Source organism: Bidens hawaiensis, unplaced genomic scaffold (assembly GCF_021521415.1).
Source record: "Bidens hawaiensis isolate Kalapana, Puna unplaced genomic scaffold, B.hawaiensis_p1.1 tig00044850_1, whole genome shotgun sequence".
In the NCBI taxonomy this organism is placed as follows: domain Eukaryota; kingdom Viridiplantae; phylum Streptophyta; class Magnoliopsida; order Asterales; family Asteraceae; genus Bidens; species Bidens hawaiensis.
The window spans coordinates 12,605-35,145 of NW_027505921.1; the positions used below are offsets into that span (position 1 = coordinate 12,605).

Consider the following 22,541-nt stretch of genomic DNA (forward strand, 5'->3'; position numbering starts at 1 on the left):
TGGGTTTCTCCCCAGACCTATACCCAGAACCGGACCCCACCTGCACCCGCTGGAACCAGTTCCACCTTTATCCGGTCAAAACCCGACCTAAACCCCGAAAAACCCAGTCAAATACCCAACTATACACCAATTCCGTTCCTAAAAATAGCTGGTTTGTGCACCTCTAGGATAAACATGCATAAAACAAAGAAAAAAAACACTAATCTGAAAATTACTAAAAAAACATTGATGTCTTGAAGACACTTTTATCTGATCAACTTGTGTCATCTTATAAACATGGCTAAAGAAACAAACATGCTACTAGGCATCCTATAAAACAAAACCTATTTGCTTCTTAAAAAAGAATACAATTAAATTCTTTTTTTTCTTACAAGAAATGAAACATTAATCTAGTGCACACCTAATCTGCAGAATGTACACAAAACATGAAGAGAGAAAGAAGAAAAAAACGAATCTCGGATCAATACATTCCCTTGAAAACAGGATTTGTTCTGCATATGCTTGCGCCGTATTCCTCATACTCTGCTTTCGTATGGCAAGCCTGTTCATGAAATTATTAATTTTTCAATAAAATTTTAAGAATAAAAAGATAAAAAAGTGTATACAGGTTGGCCTGGTCCGTCTAGTCCTAAAATGATTTTAACTGGTAATTCCTGTCTCACAACCCTAATCTAACATATAACCGGAAAACAAACAAAAAGAGTGTATGTGGGCCCAACCCGTTTCGAACCCGATTATAAATTACCCGTTTGCCCATTACCCAACCCAACCCACTATTGAGTTATCAAACCATTGTTCTTGCTAAAATGAAAATAAAATAAAGAATACCGTAAATAATTATCTGATAATTCATAAAAGAAAAGATGAAATATTAAAAGGTTGGCATGGCCCGTTTTGGTCGTGACTATGAATGACCTGTTTGAGGGTGTGCATGAAATTAAAATAACCGACCCGCAATCGAAATAACCAAACCCAACCCAAAACCGACGGTTTGGTTTTGCGTTTTATTTCCGAAAAAAAACGATTTTTTGGTTTGGTTTTGATTTTGCATGTACCGAAAAGCGAAACGATTTTTATAACAGAACCCGTAAAAACTGACTTCTTTTATGGAATTTTTGAATTATTAGAGTCGTTATTTTTGAATTTTAATACTTTATATTATAAGAAAATAGTAAATGATGTAGGCCCAAAATTTAAGAACTCTAAATGTATAGCAATCAATTAATTATTAGTTAAGAAAAAAAACTTTAGGCCCAAACTTTCATGCTCAAATTCATTATATTGGGCCAATTTTTTTTTGGCCCAGCATTTGCAAGCCAAATGGCAAAACGCAAGGGAAAAAAAAACCGTTGTGAAAATCGATAAAGTGAAACCGAACGGTTTTCAATTTTTTGTTTTTGGTTTGGTTTGAGCCCAGAACAGACCCATGCACACCCCTTGATTTGATCCTGTTAAGCTGTTTACCCAGCCGTCTGTCTGTCCATTTTGCCACATTTAGTTACACCAATTGCACTTTGGTATATTTGTTGCAAATGAACTGTTGTGCTTTGCTAAAATGCAAAGAGTAATTTTAATAAATACCGTAAAAAATTCTGGTGTGGATGCAAGAACCGAACCCCCAAACCACGCTGCATATCTCTGGATAGGATGGCTGACTACATTGACTTCAACTGGTTGTGCCTAGAACCAATATTATCATTAACAGTAACGTTAACGATCACGATAACAATAACAATAACAATAACAATAACAATAAAAGTAACAGTAACAACAACAATAACAATGATAATAATAATAATAATTGATGGATATGCATGCTTACTTTAAGTTCACCATATGCCTCACGCTAGACGCAAGAACTCGTGCATCAACAATCTTCTTTGTATCCCTTTGCAGCCTTCTTTGGAAATCTTTAAACATGGTTGATCCTCCAGACAACACTATATTCTGAAATCAATGTCCAAAAAGATTAGCTTATCCTTTGTAATTATAATTTCTTACTTGACATGTATTAATAATTAGTTAGTTGTACCTTATATAGAGCCCTTCTTGTATCAATTGGTGCAGACTGGATACACTTGTCTATTACTTCAGGTAAAGGGGTTGTAAAGTCACCGTTGTATATCTCGGGATTAAAAAAAATCTGCAACAAAAATTTAGCAAGTTATTAAGTATTCACAATCGGTATACAATAAAAACATTTAAAAAGACGGTGAAAGTAACTGTTTAATACATCAGATGTAACATATTTTCATCATTTTCTAATTGTATGTAAGAGAAAATGCCTATTTCCATGTAAAAACGAGGAATGTGACACCGCCACATAATAAAAAACGATGTCGCATCGCCGATTTACATGCTATGAAAGGTTACTTATATGCAATGATAAAAACTAAAATGTGTTACATAATGATGTAATTAACACGTAAAGTAACTATTAATGGTTTAATACACCAAAATACAACTTACATTCATCTTTTTATTATTGAAGTTAAGAGAAACTTTTTACCCAATTGTACATAAGATATTTTCAATTTGACCATCGTAGGTAAACTTCTATAGCACGTAAAATGGTGAAGTAACACACCATCATGTCATGCCTTCAATAGCTAGTAAAATGTGACGTGACGCATCGCCATGTCATTAAAAGACTGGCGTCATGTCACCATGTTACCTGCTATAAAAGTTTCCTGACACGCAATGCTAAACATAGTTTACATTTTGGTGTAATTAACCTGTGAAAATTACACAATAAAAGGGAAACAAACCTCGGGACCAAGAAACCGTTCATAGCCAACATCACAAGAATACGGTGCCCCGGTCTTTGGTTTAATACCTCGCCATTGTTTAATGTATTTGGATGGTTCCTTATCATGCTTATTGTACTCCTGTACAATTACAGAAAAATAATCTGGTTATAAATTCATGAAACTTGAAGCAGTTTAACAAAAAGAATTAGATAGGTATTGACTATAGGTGTCAAACCTTTTATCCATTTTTTAACTTCTAAAAACGATCGAAGTGCTAGAAATGTATTATAAGAAAAAAATTCAAACTTCTAAAAAAGTGATTTAAAAGCTTTCTATACATTTGAAAATTTGAATACACTTAAGCAATTGAATACACTTAAGCACACAAATCATAACTACCTTAACGATGTCAGAACTTGTGTAGCAATACGTCTCCTTAATCTTTCGAGCCACTTCTAGCGAATCTTCGGGAGGAATGTGCTCCCCTCTTTCCTGGCAATTTCATGAGAAAGATTTAACTCAAAAAAATTAAATTTGCAAATATAAAATACATATAAAAGTCAAAGTCAACATACACGCATGAGTTGTTGAACAAAGAGAGTAACATCTTTTCCAGATATTGGTAGTGACTTGATGCTGCTACCAATAACATAACCTTCTGCAACAGGTACAACATGAGTGGACCCATCTCCAACATCTACTACAACACCTGTCATCTCACACTACGCAAAAGTACAGGTTAATGTGATAAGTACTGAGAACCTGAGATCGTAAAATAAGACACTAATCTCCGATTACAAGGTTAAAAACCCTAATTTGATAAATAAAACATTGATGCCTAAAACAATCGAAAATCCAGGTACTAACACTAACAAGAGCGGTTAACAAAAGTAGAAAAGGGTTCCCGCTAGTCCTGTTTTAGCGAACTGATGGACAACCCTTAATCGGGTTCGTTTCATAATATGAAAGTAAAAGTTTGAAAATGAATATACCATGACCTTTTAGCTTGTACACGACCAAAACATTTTGGTTTCACAAATATGCTCTACCGTCACAAGAGAAGACAATATGAGCTCATTAAAGGTGCTTATTTAGCCTAAAACAAGCAGATACAGTCTAAACACTCCAAATTGCTTATACGCCAAAGCAAAATGATTAACAATGATGACTACTAGTGAAAGGTTCTTGGATTCAATGATATATTACACCTTACAAAGCAAGAGATAAAAAGATAATAGAAAATAAACAAAGGCGGCATAATTGCCAGATTTGATACTAAATAAAAACTTGATGTTTCATTACGGTGAATGTTATGACAAAAGAAAATCAGTTTGAAAGAACAAAAAAGCTTTTTAACGTTTTGTTATTGTCATACAATACAAGTATCCAATCAATTAGGTGTTTCTGTAAGCAGTTTGATGTCATACAAAACAAACATAAAAGTAAAATGTTAATGTCTTTCTATTACTGATTTTAGGAACCAACCTCATTTTAACTAAATTTACTTGTAAATAGCTGAGGTGGTGCGGGTTGATACCATGACAGCAGCCCCCATCTAGCACTGCAGGTATACTAGAATGGTCCTTGTGGTATACCCATATTCTATTTAGCCTAACGTTTGACAAGTTATAAATTTGATACCAACCATATAAATTGGTTTCAACTATTAGCATTGCGCCTAACATAAAGCTGGTTGCTAAAATAAGGAAAAAGTGTAAAGTCTGTTTCTATGTTCTTCTAGTTATACAAATCTTTCTAAACTTAATTGCATGTTCATTGTTCTCCTCATCACATACATCTAAAGACAATCCTAAAATCTGGAGATACTAATCAGCATCAATGAATAAAAAATAAATGCACTTCCATAATAACAACAATATCAACAATAATCATAGAAACAAACCTTAGACGTTGTGTACCCAGCAGCCAAAGCAAGCACCGGTTGCACTGCAATATAAAGCCCTGGAACATTAAACGTCTCAAACATAATCTCGCCAGTGTACTCTCTACTTTCTGGTGGAGTCAGTGGACTTTCAGTCAATAAAAAGTAATGATCCTCTGGATCACACCGCAGGTAATTAAATATACACTGCTGCCAAAACCGTTCCATTGCATCCCAATTTTCCACCTGCCCGTTTTTTATTGGGTAGCTTAGACTGTAAGTACTGCTAGTTCTTGATTTGGATACCGCTTCTTCTCCAATAAAGAAATCAAGATCAGCCATTACACCCGCATTGTGTTGTGCCAGCCAACTGCTACTTCCCTTACTAGAGCCACGGGCGGGCTGTGATATGAATGATTCATTGACTGCAACTACAGTTGGAGTAATAAAACAGGGTTCCACGTTACCCGCAAAACCCATTTTAGTATACCTGCAGTACCACCATAGGCCATGCTAATTAGCTTTAGTCATATAAACAATCAGATAATCCAATAAAAAGTCAGTATACAGACGATATAATCATTGGGGAATTTTATCAAACATGTGATGTGAATATACATTGATACTGTGTAAACCAGTAAATGACTATGATTTAGGATTTGTATCAAACAGTTGGTGATCAATTATAATAATGAGTATCTCATGAATTTTAATAAACAAGTGATATGGAATGTATAAAAATCACTGGTTACACTAATTGATTTTAGTTATATAAACAAACACATCATCCAAAAAAGGTAACAACATCTTCTTTGGAAATTTGTATCAAAAGCGCGGTGTCCTTATATATGGGCAACGCATAAACGAATATTATTCAGGATATTTTATCCAACAGTTGATGATCAATTATAACAATGAGTGCTGGATCCTGAATTTTGTTAAACAAGGGATACGAAATGTACTTAAATCATAGGTTACTAATTGATTCTAGTCATATAATCCAAAAAATAAGTTAGCAATGGAATAGTATCTTCTTTGGGCCATTTCATCAAACAGGTGATGTGCATACACATAAACAATAATCAACCAAATACCATTTAGGACTTTCATCAAACAGTTGATGATCAACTATAATAACCATAGTTATCAAATGCGATAAGCGCTCGAAAGCGTTGAGGCTGGGTCTAGCGCCCAGGCGATAAGCGCAAAAAAAGCGCCCGATTTTTTAAAAAAAACGCACATTAATAAACAAAAAACTTAACTTAAATAGAACATCTTATGAAGAACAAATACATTAATTCTTCAAATAGTTTATAAAAACAACCAAAAACCAAAATTCAAAACATGTAGTACCAAGTACATCATAATAATTAGAAAAACGAAAAACCAAAACATAGAAAAAGTGCATAGTAAAGAAAGAAAGTGCTGAAACAATATTAAAGTTACATAAGATTATAAGAAACAAAGAACAAAAAGTGCATAGTAAAGAAAGAAATCCGAAAATAGGGAAATAAGAACAAAATTAACCTGTAATTCTTAGTTCTTGATGATTTTGTGTGATATAATATTTTAATTATGGAACCCCTTAGATAGTGGAGTGTTAGGGGACTCCTAGAGAATAGAAACAAATTATTAAAGGGAATTTAATAAACATGGGAGGTTTGGGAAAATAAGACTGCGCATTTAATATCTGCTGCATGTTAGTCGCACTTAATGCGCCTGGCGCTTTAAATGCGCTTAAGCGCAAAAAGCGCCCGCTTTTAATAACTATGATAATAACTAGCATTAGATCATGAATTTTGTTAAACAAGCAATAATCATAAGTCACACTAATCAATTTAGTCATATAATCCTAAAAAGCTAATAAACAAACGACATCTTCTTTGTGTCATTTCATCAAACAGTTGGTGATCAATTATTATAATATGACTATTTGATCATGAATTATGTTAAGCTAATAATCATAGTTTTACTTATCAATTCACTCATACAATCCAAAACGAGTAACAAAACAAACGACATATTCTTTGCAACATTTCATCAAACAGTTGGTGTGCATATACATAAACACTAATATACCAAATATCATTCAACACTTTAATCAAACAGTTGGCGATCAATTACAGTAACAAGCAATTAGATCATATACTCTGGCATTTCATCAAACAGTTGGTGTGCATATATACATAAACACTAATTAACCAAACACCTTATCAAACTAACAGTTGGTGATCAATTACAAATACAATAACAATAACAAACAATTAAATCATAACTCACCCGGTTCCATTGTCGATTACTACAGCAGGACGAGACGTTGAAGGATCCATGATTCAAAAGCTCAAAACCAACAATAATAACAATAATAATAATAATAAAGTGAAAGTGAAATTGGATCTGCAATTGAGATCCGATGTGAGGTTTTGGTTTTAGAGAAGAAGTGATCATGACGTTGAATGCAGGCAACGATTCAACAGCAACAACAACAACAACCAGTATCCAATATCATCATCACCACCCATTTGATGATTAATAATTTAATATCATTGGCGACTAATAATAATAATATTATTATTATTATGTTCTCTGACTGTTATTATTATTATTTCAGTAATGAATTGAATTGAGATTGGATTGGATTGGATTGGATTGGATTGGATCCCAAAAGTGTTTGACACGCTCTGTTTTGGTTCGGTTCGATTAGGTTAACTCGCAAGTGTTTATGTAATAATGTATAGACTATTGACTTATTATTATTTGTTGGTTTGTGGTTATATATGATTTGGGACAAATGTTTTATTATTTTATTATTGACACTCGTTTTGTCTGGGTGTGAGCGAAGTGATATAAATAATACTATTTTTTTAACAACAGGTGTGGTGAGGGGATGTCACATTACCACTAATGGTTGTAAACGAGTTGAGGTTGAGCTTGATTAGGCTCGAGTTTGACTTGTTGAGTTCGGCTCGTGAGTATATTTTCAAGCTTGAACTCGGCTTGTTTACTATTTATCAATTACTTTTTGTATAATTATAATTGTTTTTATATATTATTTTCTATTATATTTTATGTATAAAATAATATATATTATTTGTTATTTGTATTTATGGTTTCATAAAATTGTATATATACATATTAATTAATAGTTATTAAATATATATTTTTAGTTATACAAGTGTCAGACTCGTGAGCCGGCTCGATAGGTGAAGTTTAGGCTCGGACTTGATTATTAAACGAGTTTACTAGCTCACGAGCAGCTCGGCTAATTTGCATCCTGGTTGAGGCGCATCAACATTTTCAAGATAAAAGCTGGTCCAAGCATAATCAGGGGTGGAATATCGCCCTGCCCATAACTTTGGGCTTAGATATAGTTATTATGGTCCATTTTCTTGTATATTTTATATTTTTATGGGCTTTTGTTAAGCCCCTCAAGCCCAAACCAAACAAAGTAAAGTGTCATTTTTGTCCTTGTGGTTTTTCAAATAATGCGAATTTAGTCCAAAAAGTTTATTCTTTGCATATGGACCCTTCACGTTTCTCAGTTCTTGCCAATTACATCCAAATCACTAACTCCGTTAAATTTAATCGTTAAGTCAGGGGTAGACATGTCTTTTCACATTTCTTTATTATAATACTTATTTTAGTGAACTGTGGTTTTCGTCCTTGTGGTTTGTCCAAATCTACGGTTTTAGTCCAAAAGTTTCAAGTTTGCAATTTTTGTACTTGTAGTTTCATTTCACTTACAATCAAACCCAAATTTATTATCCTCGTTAATTTTGGTCGTTAATCCACTTGTGTGCCCCTCATGTGACAACCAGTTTTGTTGTTTCTCTCCCTAAATAAACTCCAGTCCTAATTCGCAAGCCCTCTCACGTTAGGGGCTAGGGTATATTTAGGAAAAAAGGAAAAAAAACAAGGAACAAAACTGCCCCTCACGTGAAGGGCATATTGATGGGTTTAACTACTAGGCTTAACGATATTAGGGAATTCGGGTTTAATTACAAGTGAAATGAAACCATAGGGAAGAAAACTGCAAATTTGAAACTATTGGACTAAAACTGCAGATCCGGACAAACTAGAGGGACGAAAACCGCAGTTCACAAAAATAAGTATTATAATAAAGAAATGGTGAAAAGACATGTCTACCCCTGACTTAGCGATTAAATTTAACGGGGTTAGTAATTTGGATGTAATTGGCAAATACTGGGAAACGTGAAGGATCCATATGCAAAAAATAAACTTTTTAGATTAAATTCGCATTATTTGTCAAACCACAAGGATGAAAATGGCGCTTTACTCGAACTAAAATTAGGAAATGTCATGAATTCATTACAATCAAATAGAGGTGCACAAAATACCTGGTTCCGGACCCGACTCGAAACTAGTCTATACCTGTACCCGATCGGCGGGTACGACCTAGTATTAAATTTCTCTCCAGACCTGGAACAGACCCGGAACCGCTGGAACCGGAACTGGAAATACCCGGTCAAACCCGACCCTACCCTACCTGAAACTCGAAAAAAAAAAACCCGGTCAATACCCGACTATGCCCAAAACCAGTTCCTACCCGACTCGGATTTGACTTTTGTTGACCATACCCGGTTCATGTTCAAAAAAGCCCGACTTGTGCACCTCTACAATCAAAAAGTTATGCAATTGTCGATTGATTGTCGCCTGCTACAATAATCAACTTTCAATCCCAAGTACTACGTTACTCGCTAGTTCGCTACTTCACAAACTATTTCTCATCCCAAGAAAACAAAATTGGATTTCAAAATCAAGCAAATGCATTGGTGTAGATCTAACTGATTGTAATTGTAAAGATTTGAAACCATTAACCATTTGAAATTTTGAATTTTGATTAACGTGTGTAAAAAGGTGTCGATCCATAAGTGGTCGGGTGTTATAGTCCAATGATGAAAAAATGTGTAGATATATGAGTATATTTAGAGGGTGTGGAGTTATAGTCTATATAAAATAAATAGTGTATATTATTGATCGACTTTTTTACAGAAGTATAGTGATGATAATCACAAATGAAACTTAATCGTTTCTTCGTTTTATAAAATATATTATCATAAAACACTCTAGTATGTTTTCTAATAAGTCTTTTTGCTAAAATAAATTGTTTTTGTATTTATAAAAGAATGAAATGTAAAAGTACTAGACGGTGACACAATTCTCATTCTCAATTGGATCCAACGGGGTCCTTTTTTCGCCGGATTCTTTGAAGATTAATGTTATTATATTAAATTTGACCGTTGCAACGGTGAAATATATATAAAAAAAATTAATTAATTAAAATAATATATAAATATCTATATAAACATACATCTTCTTCTTCATTTCATATCCATTTCATACACAATTCATATCCAAAATTTTCAAAAAATCTAGCAAAATGAATCCTACAAACAACCCGAACCAACCGAAACCCGTGGAACTCACCGCTATCATCACAGTATTGATAAAAAAACACAAAAAGTTTGTCGAAGAACTCAACGATACCATGAGAGAAACTAACAAACAACATGAAAAGATTGCCGCTATGATGGAGTTGCGGGAAATGAGTAAAGAATACGAATCCCTCAAAGCGGCCGGGTCACACGAAGAGGCCGCATTGTTGCAACGAGGACGAGTCGAAAAAATGCGCGAATATTATGGATATTAGTATTTTTTTTTAGTTATGTATTTTTTTGTATTTCTTTTTAATTTTAATGCATTTTTATTTAATTATTAAATAAATTGGTTTTTATTTAATTAGTTTAATTATAAAAAGAAAATAATAAAAAAAGACACCGTGGGCCCAACTTATAGCCCCTACACCATTACACCCCAAAAACAAATTTATATTTCTTGCTAACTGGGCGCCACGTGTCACAATTCGTCTCCCAATTGTAGCCCCTCCACTACACATGGCCTAAGAGAATTGTCTAAAATTATGACAATGATTGAAAAAATCAAACTAAAAGATATATGAACACAATTATTATACTTTGCAATCATATATTAAGAAATGTACAAATGAATGAATCCAACAAGATATGTTATTTCTCATAAAATGAGTAATATAAAGAAATGTACAAGTGAATGAATCCAACAAAATATGTTATTTCTCATAAAATGAGTAATTATTGATAAAGTGTAAGACCGAGCATGAAATGTGACAGTGTCATGTATGTGTGGGAGAATTTCACATTTTACGCCTAGAAATATATGTTATGGTCCGGTGAAATGTGAGTGAAAAATGATTTGGATTATATACAATTAACACAAAAAAAAAACAACCAACACCCCCTTGCGCTCGCTACCAGCCTCACACCTCTACCATTATGCTCGTGAAGTTAGTGAAGTAATTAAACAACATGCAAATATGTTGTTTGGTGTGAATAATATAAACAATGATTAATGAGACGGTAAATGATAATGTATAATGATTTTTATTGCTTTTAAACTTAATCTTACTTCACTGTATTTATTACTAGGTTATAAACATGTGTATTATATACATGTTTGAATAAATAAAATATTAGTAATAAATAATGTAAGTTTATAAAATAATAATTTTGGGTTAGATATGAAATTATGGATGAAATCATAACATTTTTGTTCACTTGTGTCGTGATTTTTTGAAAAGAGATGATTGGTAAAGTACTAGTACCATTAATGGTGCCCACTTTAAAAAAAAACAAAAGAAAAAAATAACAAAAATGATATTTGTTTTATACTGTTATCACTGTCATTGTTTTCAATTTGTTTATCGTCTTTGTGTTTCATAGAAATAGCATCAGTCTTTTGCCACCGCTCAACAAATGAACACTATAGATATAAAGTATTAACTAAAACAGTACTATAAATAAGACACTATAAAGTCGTTACTTGTTATCATGTTATAGATCTAAATCATTAACTACTTTGATTTATAGACTCATATATATATTCTTAGGCTTTTAAAAAATTTGTGTACTCTTACAATATTTTACCTGTTGATATATATATATATATATATATGATGGTTCAAGAGATAAATGAAATTACTGCGAGAAATGAATATGAACCACTAGTTTTATTTTAGGTTTTAAAAACTTCAAGATTAATTAAGAAACTATAAATGCATCTCTCACTTCAATTAATATATCTATTAAATTAATATAACTAGTCAAATTACTATAATTGAAAAATATTAAAAATTCATTTATTTTCTATCTAAATTTTTATCCTACACAAGTACAATTTATTCATACGTTAAAATTTCTTTCTATCAAAATTTCTTCCAACTCAATATATAATTATCCATCAACACGTAGTTACATTGTGATAAATAATATAAAAAACTATTTTACATGTATTAGCATTAAATATCAACAAAAAAATACAACATACACAAAAACATATAGCCTACACTTGTTCTGAGAATAAGAAAACATATAACATACACACAACATTCATCATCAATAAAATATACACGCACACGAAAACATATAACCTACACATGAAAACTTTATCTTACACAAATACAATTTATTCATACATTAAAAAAATTTATATTTAAAACCAATTTCTTCCAACTCAACTTATCGATATACATCAACACGTAGTTACATTGTAATGAATAATTCAAAAACCTATCTTACATATGTTTGCATTAAATGTGAAATATACAACCTACACAATAACATATAACCCATACTTGTTCTAAGAATAAGAAAACATAACCTACACACGAAAAACATATAACCTACACACATGTAGGATATGTGTATATTTGTGTAGTTTATATAATTGTTGATGTCGAATTTAATATGTAAGTTGTATGTTTTTTTATATATTGTACGTTTTTATTGCTCAAAACAAGTGTAGGTTATATAATTTTGTGTAGGTTGTATATTTATTGTTTATATTTAATTGACACATTTGTATATTATTTTTGTTATTATTTATGAAAACTAAATTAGTGTTTTTATCTTTTTAATTATTTTAGTTAAATTATATAGATATATTAGTTACAGAGAGATTTATTATGGTTATATTAGATGTATTAATTGGAGAGAGGGTGTGCATTTATTGTTACATTTATATATTTTTTATTTATATTTAAACTTTAAAAACCTAAAATAAAACTAGTAGCTCATATTTATTTCTCGCATTTCTTGCAGTAATTCTATTTATTTCTTGAACTTAAACATATATATATATATATAATAATAATAATAATAATAATAATAAAAAGAAAAGGAAAGTCGGCGACAAATAATTTGCAAACCCCCCTATGGCCCCACATTTCGACGTGAATCTGGCCCGAAAGGCCAAAATCATACGGGTGTCCTTGCAAACCATGCATCATCACATGACAACATACACAATACGCCTCTCTCACTAACCTACGCCTGCTGGTTCAACCTCTGACACACGCACTAAGCAGTTCTCGTTGCAGAGTGAAATTAATGCAATCTTCTTCTCTCATATTCATTCATACATACATCTTTAATCGTCTTCGTTGTCTGCAAGCTTAATTACACTACTGACTGTACCTACAACTGCTATCTCTGATCTACATACATTTTACTGTACTCATCCTACTATATGTCATTTCATTATTATTATTATTATTACAAAATCTCCGGTTATTTCATCGCCGTTGCTGACGTATTCGCCTCCGATCTGGTTCCGCCGTTGCGGTTTCTGTTCCGGACCGGTATTGTTTAACGATCGTTCGGTTTCAGGTTCGCATTTTGTGTAATTTGATTCGATTCGTTTAATTGTGCCCGAGTTAGTTCGAATTAGGTTATTTAGAAACTGTAGCATTCTGATTTGAGAGGATTTGATTAACTGTGTTCGAATTAGGTTTTCCTAACGGTATTGTTTAGTGATCGTTCGATTTCAGCTTAGCATTTAGTGTAATTCGCTTCGATTAGATTTGATTAGCTGTGTGCGAATTAGGTTATTTAGAAACTGTAGCATTCTGATTTGATTTGATTTGATTAACTGTGTTCGAATTAGGTTTTCCGAACAGTATTGTTTAGAGATCGTTCTTTCAGCGTAGCATTTAGTTTGATTTGATTAATTGTGTTCGAATTAGGTTTTCGGAACCTGTATCGCTTAGAGATCGTTTTGATTCGACTAATTGTGCTCGTACTGTTTAGAGATCGTTAGTCTTCAGATTAACATTTAGTGTAATTCGATTTGATTCAATTAGTTGAGTTTGATATAAGTTATTTTGAAACTGTGGCATTTTGATTTGATTTGAATTTGATTAGCTGTGTTCGAATTAGGTATTGTTTAGAGATAGTTGTGTTTTCAGGTTAGCATTTTGTGTAATTCGATTTGATTCGATTAGTTGAGGCTGATTTAGGTTAGTTCGAACCTGTAGCATTTTGATTTGATTAATGAGTTTGAATTAGGTTTTCCGAAAGGTATTGCTTAGGGATCGTTGTGTTTTCCGGTAGCATTTTGATTTGATTCGATTAGCTGTGTTCCAATTAGGTTTTCTGAACCGGTAGTGGTTAGAGATTGTTGTGTTTTCAGGTTAGAATTTGTGTAATTTGATTGGATTCGATTAATTGTGTTCGAATAAGGTTCTTGGAACTTTTATTGTTTAGAGATTGTTAGTTTTCACTTTTCAGGTTAGCATTTTGTGTATTTTGATTTGATTCGATTTATCGTGTTCGAATTAGGTTATTTCTAAACTGTAGCATTTTGATTTGATTAGCTGTGTTCGAATTAGGTATATTTAGTTTTCAGGTTAGCATTTTGTGTAATTTGATTCGATTTGATTAATTTTGTTTGAATTAGGTTTTCAGAACCGGTACCGTTTAGAGATTGTTGTATTTTGAGGTTAGCATTTAGTTTGATTTGGTTCGATTCGATTTGATTAATCATGTTCAAGTTAGTTCGAATTTGGTTTTCTCAACTTGTATAGTTTAGATATCGTGGTTTTTGCAGGTTAGCATTTAGTTTGATTTGATTTGATTCGACTCAATAATTTGTGTTCGAGTTAGGTTTTCTTAACTTGTGTAGTTTGGAGATCATTGTGTTTTCAGTTAGCATTATGATTTGATCGATTAATTGTATTTGAATTAGGCTTTTATAGTTTACAGGTTGTTGTGTTTTCAGGTTGATCTGGTTTGGTTCGAGTTAGTTTGAAGTAGGTTTTGTCAACTTGTATAGTAGATCATTGTGTTTACAGTTAGCATTATGATTTGATTAATTGTGTTCGATTTAGGTTATTATAGTTTACAGATTGTTGTGTTTTCAGGTTAGCATTTGGTTTGGTGTGTTCGAATTAGGTTTTCCGAACTGGTATTGTTTACAGATCGTTGTGTTTTCAGGTTAGTATTTTGATTCGATTCGATTCATTGTGTTCGAATTAGGTTATTCTGAAACGGCAATGTTTAGAAATTGTTGTGTTTTCAGGTTACTAGTTACTGGACAGCAATTTAATTCGATTCGATTAATTGTGCTCGAATTTGGTTGTCCCGAACCGGTATTGTATAGAGATTGCTGTGTTTTCAGGTTAGTAATTTGATTTGATTCATTGTGTCCGAATTAGGTTATTCCTAATCCGTAGTGTTTATAGATTGTTGTGTTTCAGGTTACTGGTTAACAGTTTGATTTGGTTCAAGTTGATTAAGTGTGCTCAAATTTTAGGCTGTTCTGAACCGGTATTGTATAGAGATTGTTGCGTCTTTAGGTTAGCATTTTGATTTGATTTGATTCGATTAATTGTGTTCGAATTAGGTCGGGGAAAAGATGAATCCCTTATGCTGTATTGCTCCAGTGTCGATTGAGAAGGATCGGACTGGTTCGCCATTGTCTGGAGTTGAGAAACGTCAGTCCGAGTGTCAGTTAGGGTTTGAAAGTTCTGCGAGGAGTGTGAGACCGGCGACTTTTTCGGCACAGGTTTCGTCTGTTGGTACTGAATCGGAGAATGTGTTTCATGAAATCGAGGATTGCGAGATTGAAGTGAGGGAAAAGGATTCTTCGGGTTTGAGACCAGTGGTTTTCGGTGGAAATGGAGGTGGTGTTGTGGCTGGGATTTTGTATAAATGGGTGAACTATGGTAAAGGATGGAGATCAAGATGGTTTACATTGGAGGATGGAGTGTTGTCTTACTACAAAACTCATGGACCAGATAAGATCGTACTCAGTCCGGGGAGAGAGAAAGGGTTTAAGGTCATCGGAGATGAATCGATTAGGTACATGAGGAAATGCAGTAATGGCAGCAGTCACAATCGATTTGGATCAAAACAATGGAAACCTTATGGGGAGATACATTTGAAGGTATGCACAAAATTTTGATTATCTTACTCAATTGCAAACTCTTCACTACAAGTAAAACAACTATTTAACATACAATGTAGCTAGATTAAATACAAATTAGGGGTGTGCACGTTAGGTTTGGGAACCAAAACGTCGGTTTTTGAATTTTTGAAAACGTCCGGCTTCTGTTTTTCGGTTTCTAGGTTTTCTGTTAGGGTTCAGTTTCAGTTTTGCCATTTGAGCTTGAAAATTTTGGGCTAAAATAAAATATTTGGCAAAATAATAACGAATTTAAGTCGAAATAATTTTGTTAATTAATAACTAATTGAGTATTATGCATGTGGGCTAAAATATTTGAGTTACATATTTATTAAACTCTTATAAATTACTTCAAATAAGAAATAGAAAATGTAAATCTTTAAATTCGGCTCTGTTTTGTTTTTTCGCTTTTTATTACATGCAAAACCAAAACCGAACCATAAGTTCAGTTTTAAACCAAACTGACAGTCGGTGTTTGGTTTTGGTTTCGGTTTCGGTTCTTTTCTTTTTGGTTTGGTATTTTTGGATCAGTTTTTTCAGTTTCAAGCACACCCCTAATCCAAACTTTAATCATTCTAGTTTCCTGGAATACAAAGAGAAAAAAGAAAAATATTTTCTATTATTGCAATTACAATTGTTAGGTTGCAATGAATGGACAAGTACTAGTGGTTAACTTTTTCTGCAATTGTCTGGTGGTAACTGGTAACCATACTTGCTTTCATGAATTATTGCTATGCAACTGCTACCATTAAAACATAGACAACAAGGACATTTTGTTAGGTGGCATTATATGGTTTTAGTTGTTTGGACTTTATGGGAAACCTGAAGATTCTCTAGTGGATATGTCAATTAATTGATGGCTCTACCTGCAAAACAAAAGTTTTGTACTTTAAGCTAAATAGAAAAGACGTAAAGGTTTTGTTTTCTTATTCTTTGTTGTTTTGCTCTGCTGAATTTAATAAGTTCGTTAAATGATTTTCCAAATTGGGAAAAAATTTATGCAGTGAGCAGACAGTTATAAAGCTCATTTGCTTATTATCTGGAAATACTTGAAGTTGAATTACTATTACTAGATAACTTACATTATAGAAAATGTGTGCTCAATTTTATGTTTTGCAAAGCAGAAGGCGTAATAGATGAACATTCATAGCTGTATCTTATAAGACTTATCATTTATTTGACTGATTATGGCAATGGAATTTAAATTATGTGGGCAGTGGGAAATTGAAACAACTTATATTGTTCTTAATATATTTACCAACCAACCCTATTTTTATCTGATTTTTACTATAAGTTGGTGATGTGGCATTGGTTGACCCCATGTTAGCTGCCACATATGCAAGAAAAAAATGAAAAAAGTTATTAATGTGTTAGAAAACTGTTCTTTATTTTTTGGGTTCAAAAAGTAGTTATTACAAAGTAACATAAGATGCCACACGACATGAAAAAACAAAGAAAAGGTTTATCAACTATATTTGAATTCCATGTCGAATTTTGAAAAATAGACACCAACTGACATGCTACATTGCTACCCTTTAAACAGATAATGTGTTGCTACAAGAAGTAAAAATGACTTGCTTCTGCCACATCAGATGCCACATATGCAAAAAATAGCTGTCAAAAATACTGAAATTAAGTTAAAAACTCTATGTTCCTTTAAAACAATTATGTATACAAAATAAAATATTATCATCAGAACAAATCAAATGCCACTTCATATACACTAAAATGACAGATATTGCCATGTTAGCAGTTTTTTAAAAACCAGCTAAAATGAATGACCTGCTACAACCTATACTAGGTTATTATAACTTGGTTGCTAAAATCAGTAATCGAGTGTCAGTTGGTTTCCATTTTGCTCTTAATATAAAGTTGGTTGATAAAATCAGGAAGAAGTGGAAACTTCATTTTTATCTTGTGCAAATTTGCATTTTTTCACTCTAATAAATATTAACAGGTCTCATCTGTAAGGGCAAGCAAGTCAGACGACAAAAGACTGTCTATATTTTCTGGAACAAAAACTCTTCATTTAAGGTGCATATCTAGAGAAGATAGAGCTGCATGGATTGAGTCCCTGTTAGCTGCTAAGGATAAATTTCCAAGATTATCTACAGGGGATCTTGTTCCTTCAGAAGAATTGGTTATTTCAACCGAAAAATTGCGATCCCGATTATCACAAGAAGGAATAACTGAGGAAATCATAAAAGATTGTGAATCGATTATGTTGAGTGAACTCACCACCATGCAAAACCAAATGAAGACTCTTCAACTCAAACATATTGTTCTCTTAGACACATTAAGACAGTTAGAGGTACCATAATGTTCAACTTAAACATATAATTCAGTTCTTTGCAAATCACACTTGCTTCATGAAAGATGAATGCCAAAAAATATTGGACTGATTGGTTTAAGCCATTGATTTTCAGACTGAGAAAATCGAGCTGGAAACAACTGTGGTTGATGAAACAAAAGAGAGGGATTCTTGTTGTGGGCAAGATAGAAGATTCAGTGGTAATTTAATTTTTAAGAGTTTAATATTCCTGTTAACTAGGTTATTGATACAATATTGCTATAGATGACCTTAGTAATATGGCTTGCAGAGTAAAATTATCATTAGTGATCTTAAACTTATCTAGTTTATTATGTGTAGCCTGTTACCGAATGACCTCTGACCGGCTGACCAAATAGAGTTTTTTGCAACCAAAACAGACGTAATTTAGAGTTAATGGCCATTTTCGCCCCTGTAGTTTGCTACTTTCGCCACTTCAGTCTAAAGTTTGAAATTTTGTCAATTTAGTCCTCATAGATTTAAATCTTAGCCAATTACGTCCCATCCGTCTAACGGCATCCAGCTATGCCGTTAGTTTAAGGGTATTTTTGTCTTTCTCCTTTTTATTTTGAGTTAATGGTCATTTTCGTCCCTATGGTTTGATATTTTTGCCACTTCAGTCCAAAGTTTGAAAATTTGTCAATTTAATGTTCAATTTAATTCTTTTTATTTTTTATTTTTTTTGTTTATAACCCTGAAGAGCATAATTCAAGCCCAAACAAGTCTGCATTTACTTTGTCGAAGACAGTAATCATGTCCCCATCCCCTAGTATTTAGTTTCCAGATGGTTCATAAACTCTCCCCCATGATGGAATTCAATGGTAAAGTGGTCAAAGCAATTCCCTGAAACCGAATTGTACAGAAAAAACTAAAAATCATTTATTTGATAAATGAATAATAGTTAGGGTTTAGAGACTAACATATCGTAACGAAAATTTGGGTCGAAATCAACTATTATACATTAATTAAAGAAACACTTTTTAGTTTTTTCTGTACAACTCGGTTTCAGGGAATTATCTTGACCACTTTACCATTGAATTCCACCATAGGGAAGAGTACCTTAGGAAATGTCTGGAAACTAAATATGAGGGGGGTACGTTACAGTTGTCAACAGAGTAAATGCATACCTGTATTGGAGGTTGCTCGATGGTTTTGGGCTTAAATTATGCTCTTCAGGGTTATAGACAAAAAAAATAAAAATAAAAAATAAACTGAATTAAACCGAACATTAAATTGACAAATTTTCAAACTTTGGACTGAAGTGGCAAAAGTATCAAACCACGGGGACTAAAATGACCATTAACTCAAAATAAAAGGGAGAAAGACAAAAATACCCTTAAACTAACGGCATAGCTGGATGTCGTTAGACGGATGGGACGTAATTGGCTAATATTTAAAACTATGAGGACTAAATTGACAAAATTGTAAATTTTGGACTGAAGTGGCGAAAGTAGCAAACCATAAGGACGAAAATGGCCATTAACTCCGTAATTTAAGATAGATACATATTTTAATCGGCATAATTTCAGTTTTACCCTTAATGTATTTAAGATACCAGTTGAGTTGAAAAACTTGCAATAATTTATAATAAGGGTAATTAAGGGAAAAGTGGAAAGCTTCGAATAATAACTATTCAATTGTCAAATTAAATACTTGTTTTTTCAACAAGTTAAAGTAGAAAAGAAAGAAGAATGTTGGATGTACATTATAGAATCATAGACACTTTTCTTTTTCTTGCAACAGATTTCTATTCTATATTGTCAGAAGGCAGTGGAACCGATTCCGATGCTGACAACGAAAGCCGGTACGGAGTAGATATTGAATCGGATGAAGAAACTGGGACATTTTTTGACACAAATGAATTCATGATGTCAGCTGATGTTTTAAGGTGTGCTTCTTATCGAGGTAGAGAAAATTATGGAACAAGTTCTTCATCAAATGAAAAGGACTCTTTCTTATCAGGCTATGCTGGGACTGAAATTAATTTAATTCAGTATCCTCATATTAAAAGAAGAGGCAGTTTACCTGAACCAAAGGAAAAAGAAAGACCGGTTGGATTATGGTCTATTATTAAAGATAACATTGGAAAGGATTTATCTGGTGTTTGTCTCCCTGTTTATTTTAATGAACCGCTTTCTTCATTACCAAAATGCTTCGAGGATTTGGAGTATTCTTGTTTGGTTGATCGAGCATTGGAATGGGGAAAGCAGGTCAGGTATTTACGTTTAAAATATTCATATAAACTTAAAAACTGTTGAGAATTTTGACAGTTGCTCTTGAAATTTAACTGACATTAAACTTATTTGTCTCCCTGTAAACATATTTTACATCTTATGTTTTGAAATTTAACTGACATTAAACTTGTATTAATGCAGGGGAATGATTTGATGAGAATATTAAGCATTGCAGCTTTTGCTGTTTCTGGTTATGCTTCAACAGAAGGTAGACAATGCAAACCCTTTAATCCTCTTCTCGGGGAGACTTATGAAGCAGATTATCCAGATAAGGGCCTACGTTTCTTTTCCGAAAAGGTAAATTATTACGTTAATTACATTATATAAGTTTGATTATTAGAAATAATTGATGATGTATGAATGTATCATTTAAGTGGAGGTCATCCAAGTATCAACTTATTTCATTTAGGCCACTCGTATATTGAAGCAAGTTTATAGGTCACCCAACTATGTTAGCGGTTTCATTTATGCTAAATCTGGCCGAAAACATGTCTAATGATTTCCCTTAATATTTTGAAAAGACAAAATTGCTCTTATGTTTTGTAAAGACAAAAAATGCCCCTGAAGAACGAATGGCTCTATGCAGACTTGTTGGAGGATACAATAGTCTTTAACGTACAAGAATACATGTATTCATGAAATCGCATCACAATATCTCGGAATCATCAATATATATCCAATTAATCATCGTTTCACCGAAAAAGAAACAGATTTGGATCGTGAATTGATCATTTTTAACTTTCTTTTAGCGTATTACGAATTTCTTGAGCCTTTTTTATATTTTGGCTTTTGAACGTTTTCTTTTTGCCTTAACTGTAATTTGCGTACGTTGATTGTTGTATAATAGCTTAACCCTATATATGTGTGTGTGTTTGAATTTTTAGGGTTTTAATGTTTTGTTTGTTTTTATATATATGGTGCTAGCAAATTGATAATTTGTTGGTTGGTTTAATACTGATGGAGAAGACTGTCATATAGGCAGCTTTCCAAATATTTCTAGATAAAGAAATCGGCCATGGAAGCAATGGGACGGTTGTTTATCATGGGGCATACCCACGTCGATCGCGTCAGGTAGCTGTGAAATGCCTTACAGAGGATCAATTCAATGCTAAGAGACAAGGATGTGACATTTTTAGGCGTTGGGCGGACGGTATTGTGCATATTGTTTGTTTGCATGCGATCGAAAAGCATGAGAATTTGATATACGCCATGGTATCGCTTTGTGATCAAGACCTTCATCACTTGGTGAAGAATGAATGGCGGTTGTTGTTGGAGGAAGAGAATGGATACCCTAAACCTTACTTGTTGGACTTGATGAGGTGAGTGAGTGATCCGTAGAACTGACACCCGACAAATCTTTTTAACACCCTTCCGTTTTTGAACCAACCACCTCTTGACACATAAATTTAAACGGTTGACCCAACAGTTTTTTTTTTTAAAAAAAAACAACCGTTTATTAAACAATCGGTCCGACGGTTTAAAAACTTTTATACGGTCGGTCCGACAGTTTAATATAAGTCGGCCAACGAATGTATTCCCTCGGGCCTTCATATCTACTCCGCCGACCAACATATCTATTATGATTTATGACCGACTTCACATCTATTCCGTTGGGCATTCTTAATCAAATGGGTCTTTTCTTGCCATTAACCCCATATCTATCTATAATATATATAAACGAAAACATAAAAATCATACGTGTCGCGATGTGGTCGCTCCCCCTTTTTTTGGAGTCACCAGATTTGTTTGATTTTTAAATGAAGGCTTCTCATGCATTTGATCCGAATTCACGGTTATGGGTCTCACCAAACTCAGATATTTCTAAACGGGTTATAACATCTCATGAAATTAAATATTAATCTCACCAAATATTTGATATGAAAAACCTATAAAATAGGTATATACTAAAAAATAATATTTGATTTCCTTAAAAAAATATATATATTATTTATAATTAAAAACAATTTTATAATAAAAAAATAAGCTGGTCATGGGTCTCACTAAACCCAGATAACTTTTAAACCAAGTTAAACATATCATTTATTTGT

The 22,541-nt window shown here is 32.8% G+C and overlaps 2 protein-coding genes and 1 long non-coding RNA gene across 5 annotated transcripts; 1 reads left to right on the top strand and 2 right to left on the bottom strand.

The window, feature by feature from the left end:
• Window positions 1-312: 312 nt before the first annotated feature.
• LOC143615934 (uncharacterized) lies at window positions 313-1,680 on the bottom strand. Its single transcript, XR_013150569.1, has 2 exons — window positions 1,582-1,680; window positions 313-541 (listed from the first exon to the last, which is right to left on the bottom strand). It is a non-coding gene; the product is annotated as an uncharacterized LOC143615934 (long non-coding RNA).
• Window positions 1,681-1,818: 138 nt separating this feature from the next.
• Window positions 1,819-7,115, bottom strand: LOC143615937 (actin-related protein 3-like). The gene is made up of 7 exons (XM_077088925.1): window positions 6,913-7,115; window positions 4,654-5,122; window positions 3,326-3,472; window positions 3,150-3,242; window positions 2,769-2,888; window positions 2,033-2,143; window positions 1,819-1,947 (listed from the first exon to the last, which is right to left on the bottom strand). Exons 1-7 carry the CDS (start codon window positions 6,960-6,962, stop codon window positions 1,819-1,821), a joined length of 1,119 nt encoding a protein of 372 aa, XP_076945040.1. The 5' UTR covers window positions 6,963-7,115.
• A 5,852-nt stretch (window positions 7,116-12,967) lies between these two features.
• LOC143615931 (oxysterol-binding protein-related protein 1D-like) lies at window positions 12,968-20,835 on the top strand. Of its 3 annotated transcripts, XM_077088920.1 has the most exons (6): window positions 12,968-13,355; window positions 15,370-15,912; window positions 17,888-18,241; window positions 18,357-18,441; window positions 20,003-20,469; window positions 20,635-20,835. In XM_077088920.1, the coding sequence occupies exons 2-6, from the start codon at window positions 15,382-15,384 to the stop codon at window positions 20,818-20,820; spliced, it is 1,623 nt and encodes a 540-aa protein (XP_076945035.1). In that variant the 5' UTR covers window positions 12,968-13,355; window positions 15,370-15,381; the 3' UTR covers window positions 20,821-20,835. The 3 variants fall into 3 exon arrangements, with proteins under 3 accessions (XP_076945035.1, XP_076945034.1, XP_076945036.1); XM_077088919.1 differs by lacking the exon at window positions 12,968-13,355 and having other exon boundaries at window positions 15,318-15,912; XM_077088921.1 differs by lacking the exon at window positions 12,968-13,355 and having other exon boundaries at window positions 15,319-15,912; window positions 20,003-20,474; window positions 20,635-20,764.
• The last annotated feature ends 1,706 nt before the right edge of the window (window positions 20,836-22,541 follow it).

What these genes read in the sequence shown, in the direction of transcription:
- LOC143615937 (XM_077088925.1), bottom strand. Translation starts at nt 6,962, where the DNA reads ATGGATCCTTCAACGTCTCGTCCTGCTGTAGTAATCGACAATGGAACC. An exon ending in TTGTTCAACAACTCATGCGT is followed by an intron (nt 3,243 to 3,325) that starts GTATGTTGACTT and finishes TGAAATTGCCAG; the next exon opens with GAAAGAGGGGAGCACATTCC. An exon ending in CAAGAAGGGCTCTATATAAG is followed by an intron (nt 1,948 to 2,032) that starts GTACAACTAACT and finishes CATTGATTTCAG; the next exon opens with AATATAGTGTTGTCTGGAGG.
- LOC143615931 (XM_077088920.1), top strand. Translation starts at nt 15,382, where the DNA reads ATGAATCCCTTATGCTGTATTGCTCCAGTGTCGATTGAGAAGGATCGG. An exon ending in ATGGGGAGATACATTTGAAG is followed by an intron (nt 15,913 to 17,887) that starts GTATGCACAAAA and finishes AAATATTAACAG; the next exon opens with GTCTCATCTGTAAGGGCAAG. An exon ending in CATTGGAATGGGGAAAGCAG is followed by an intron (nt 20,470 to 20,634) that starts GTCAGGTATTTA and finishes GTATTAATGCAG; the next exon opens with GGGAATGATTTGATGAGAAT.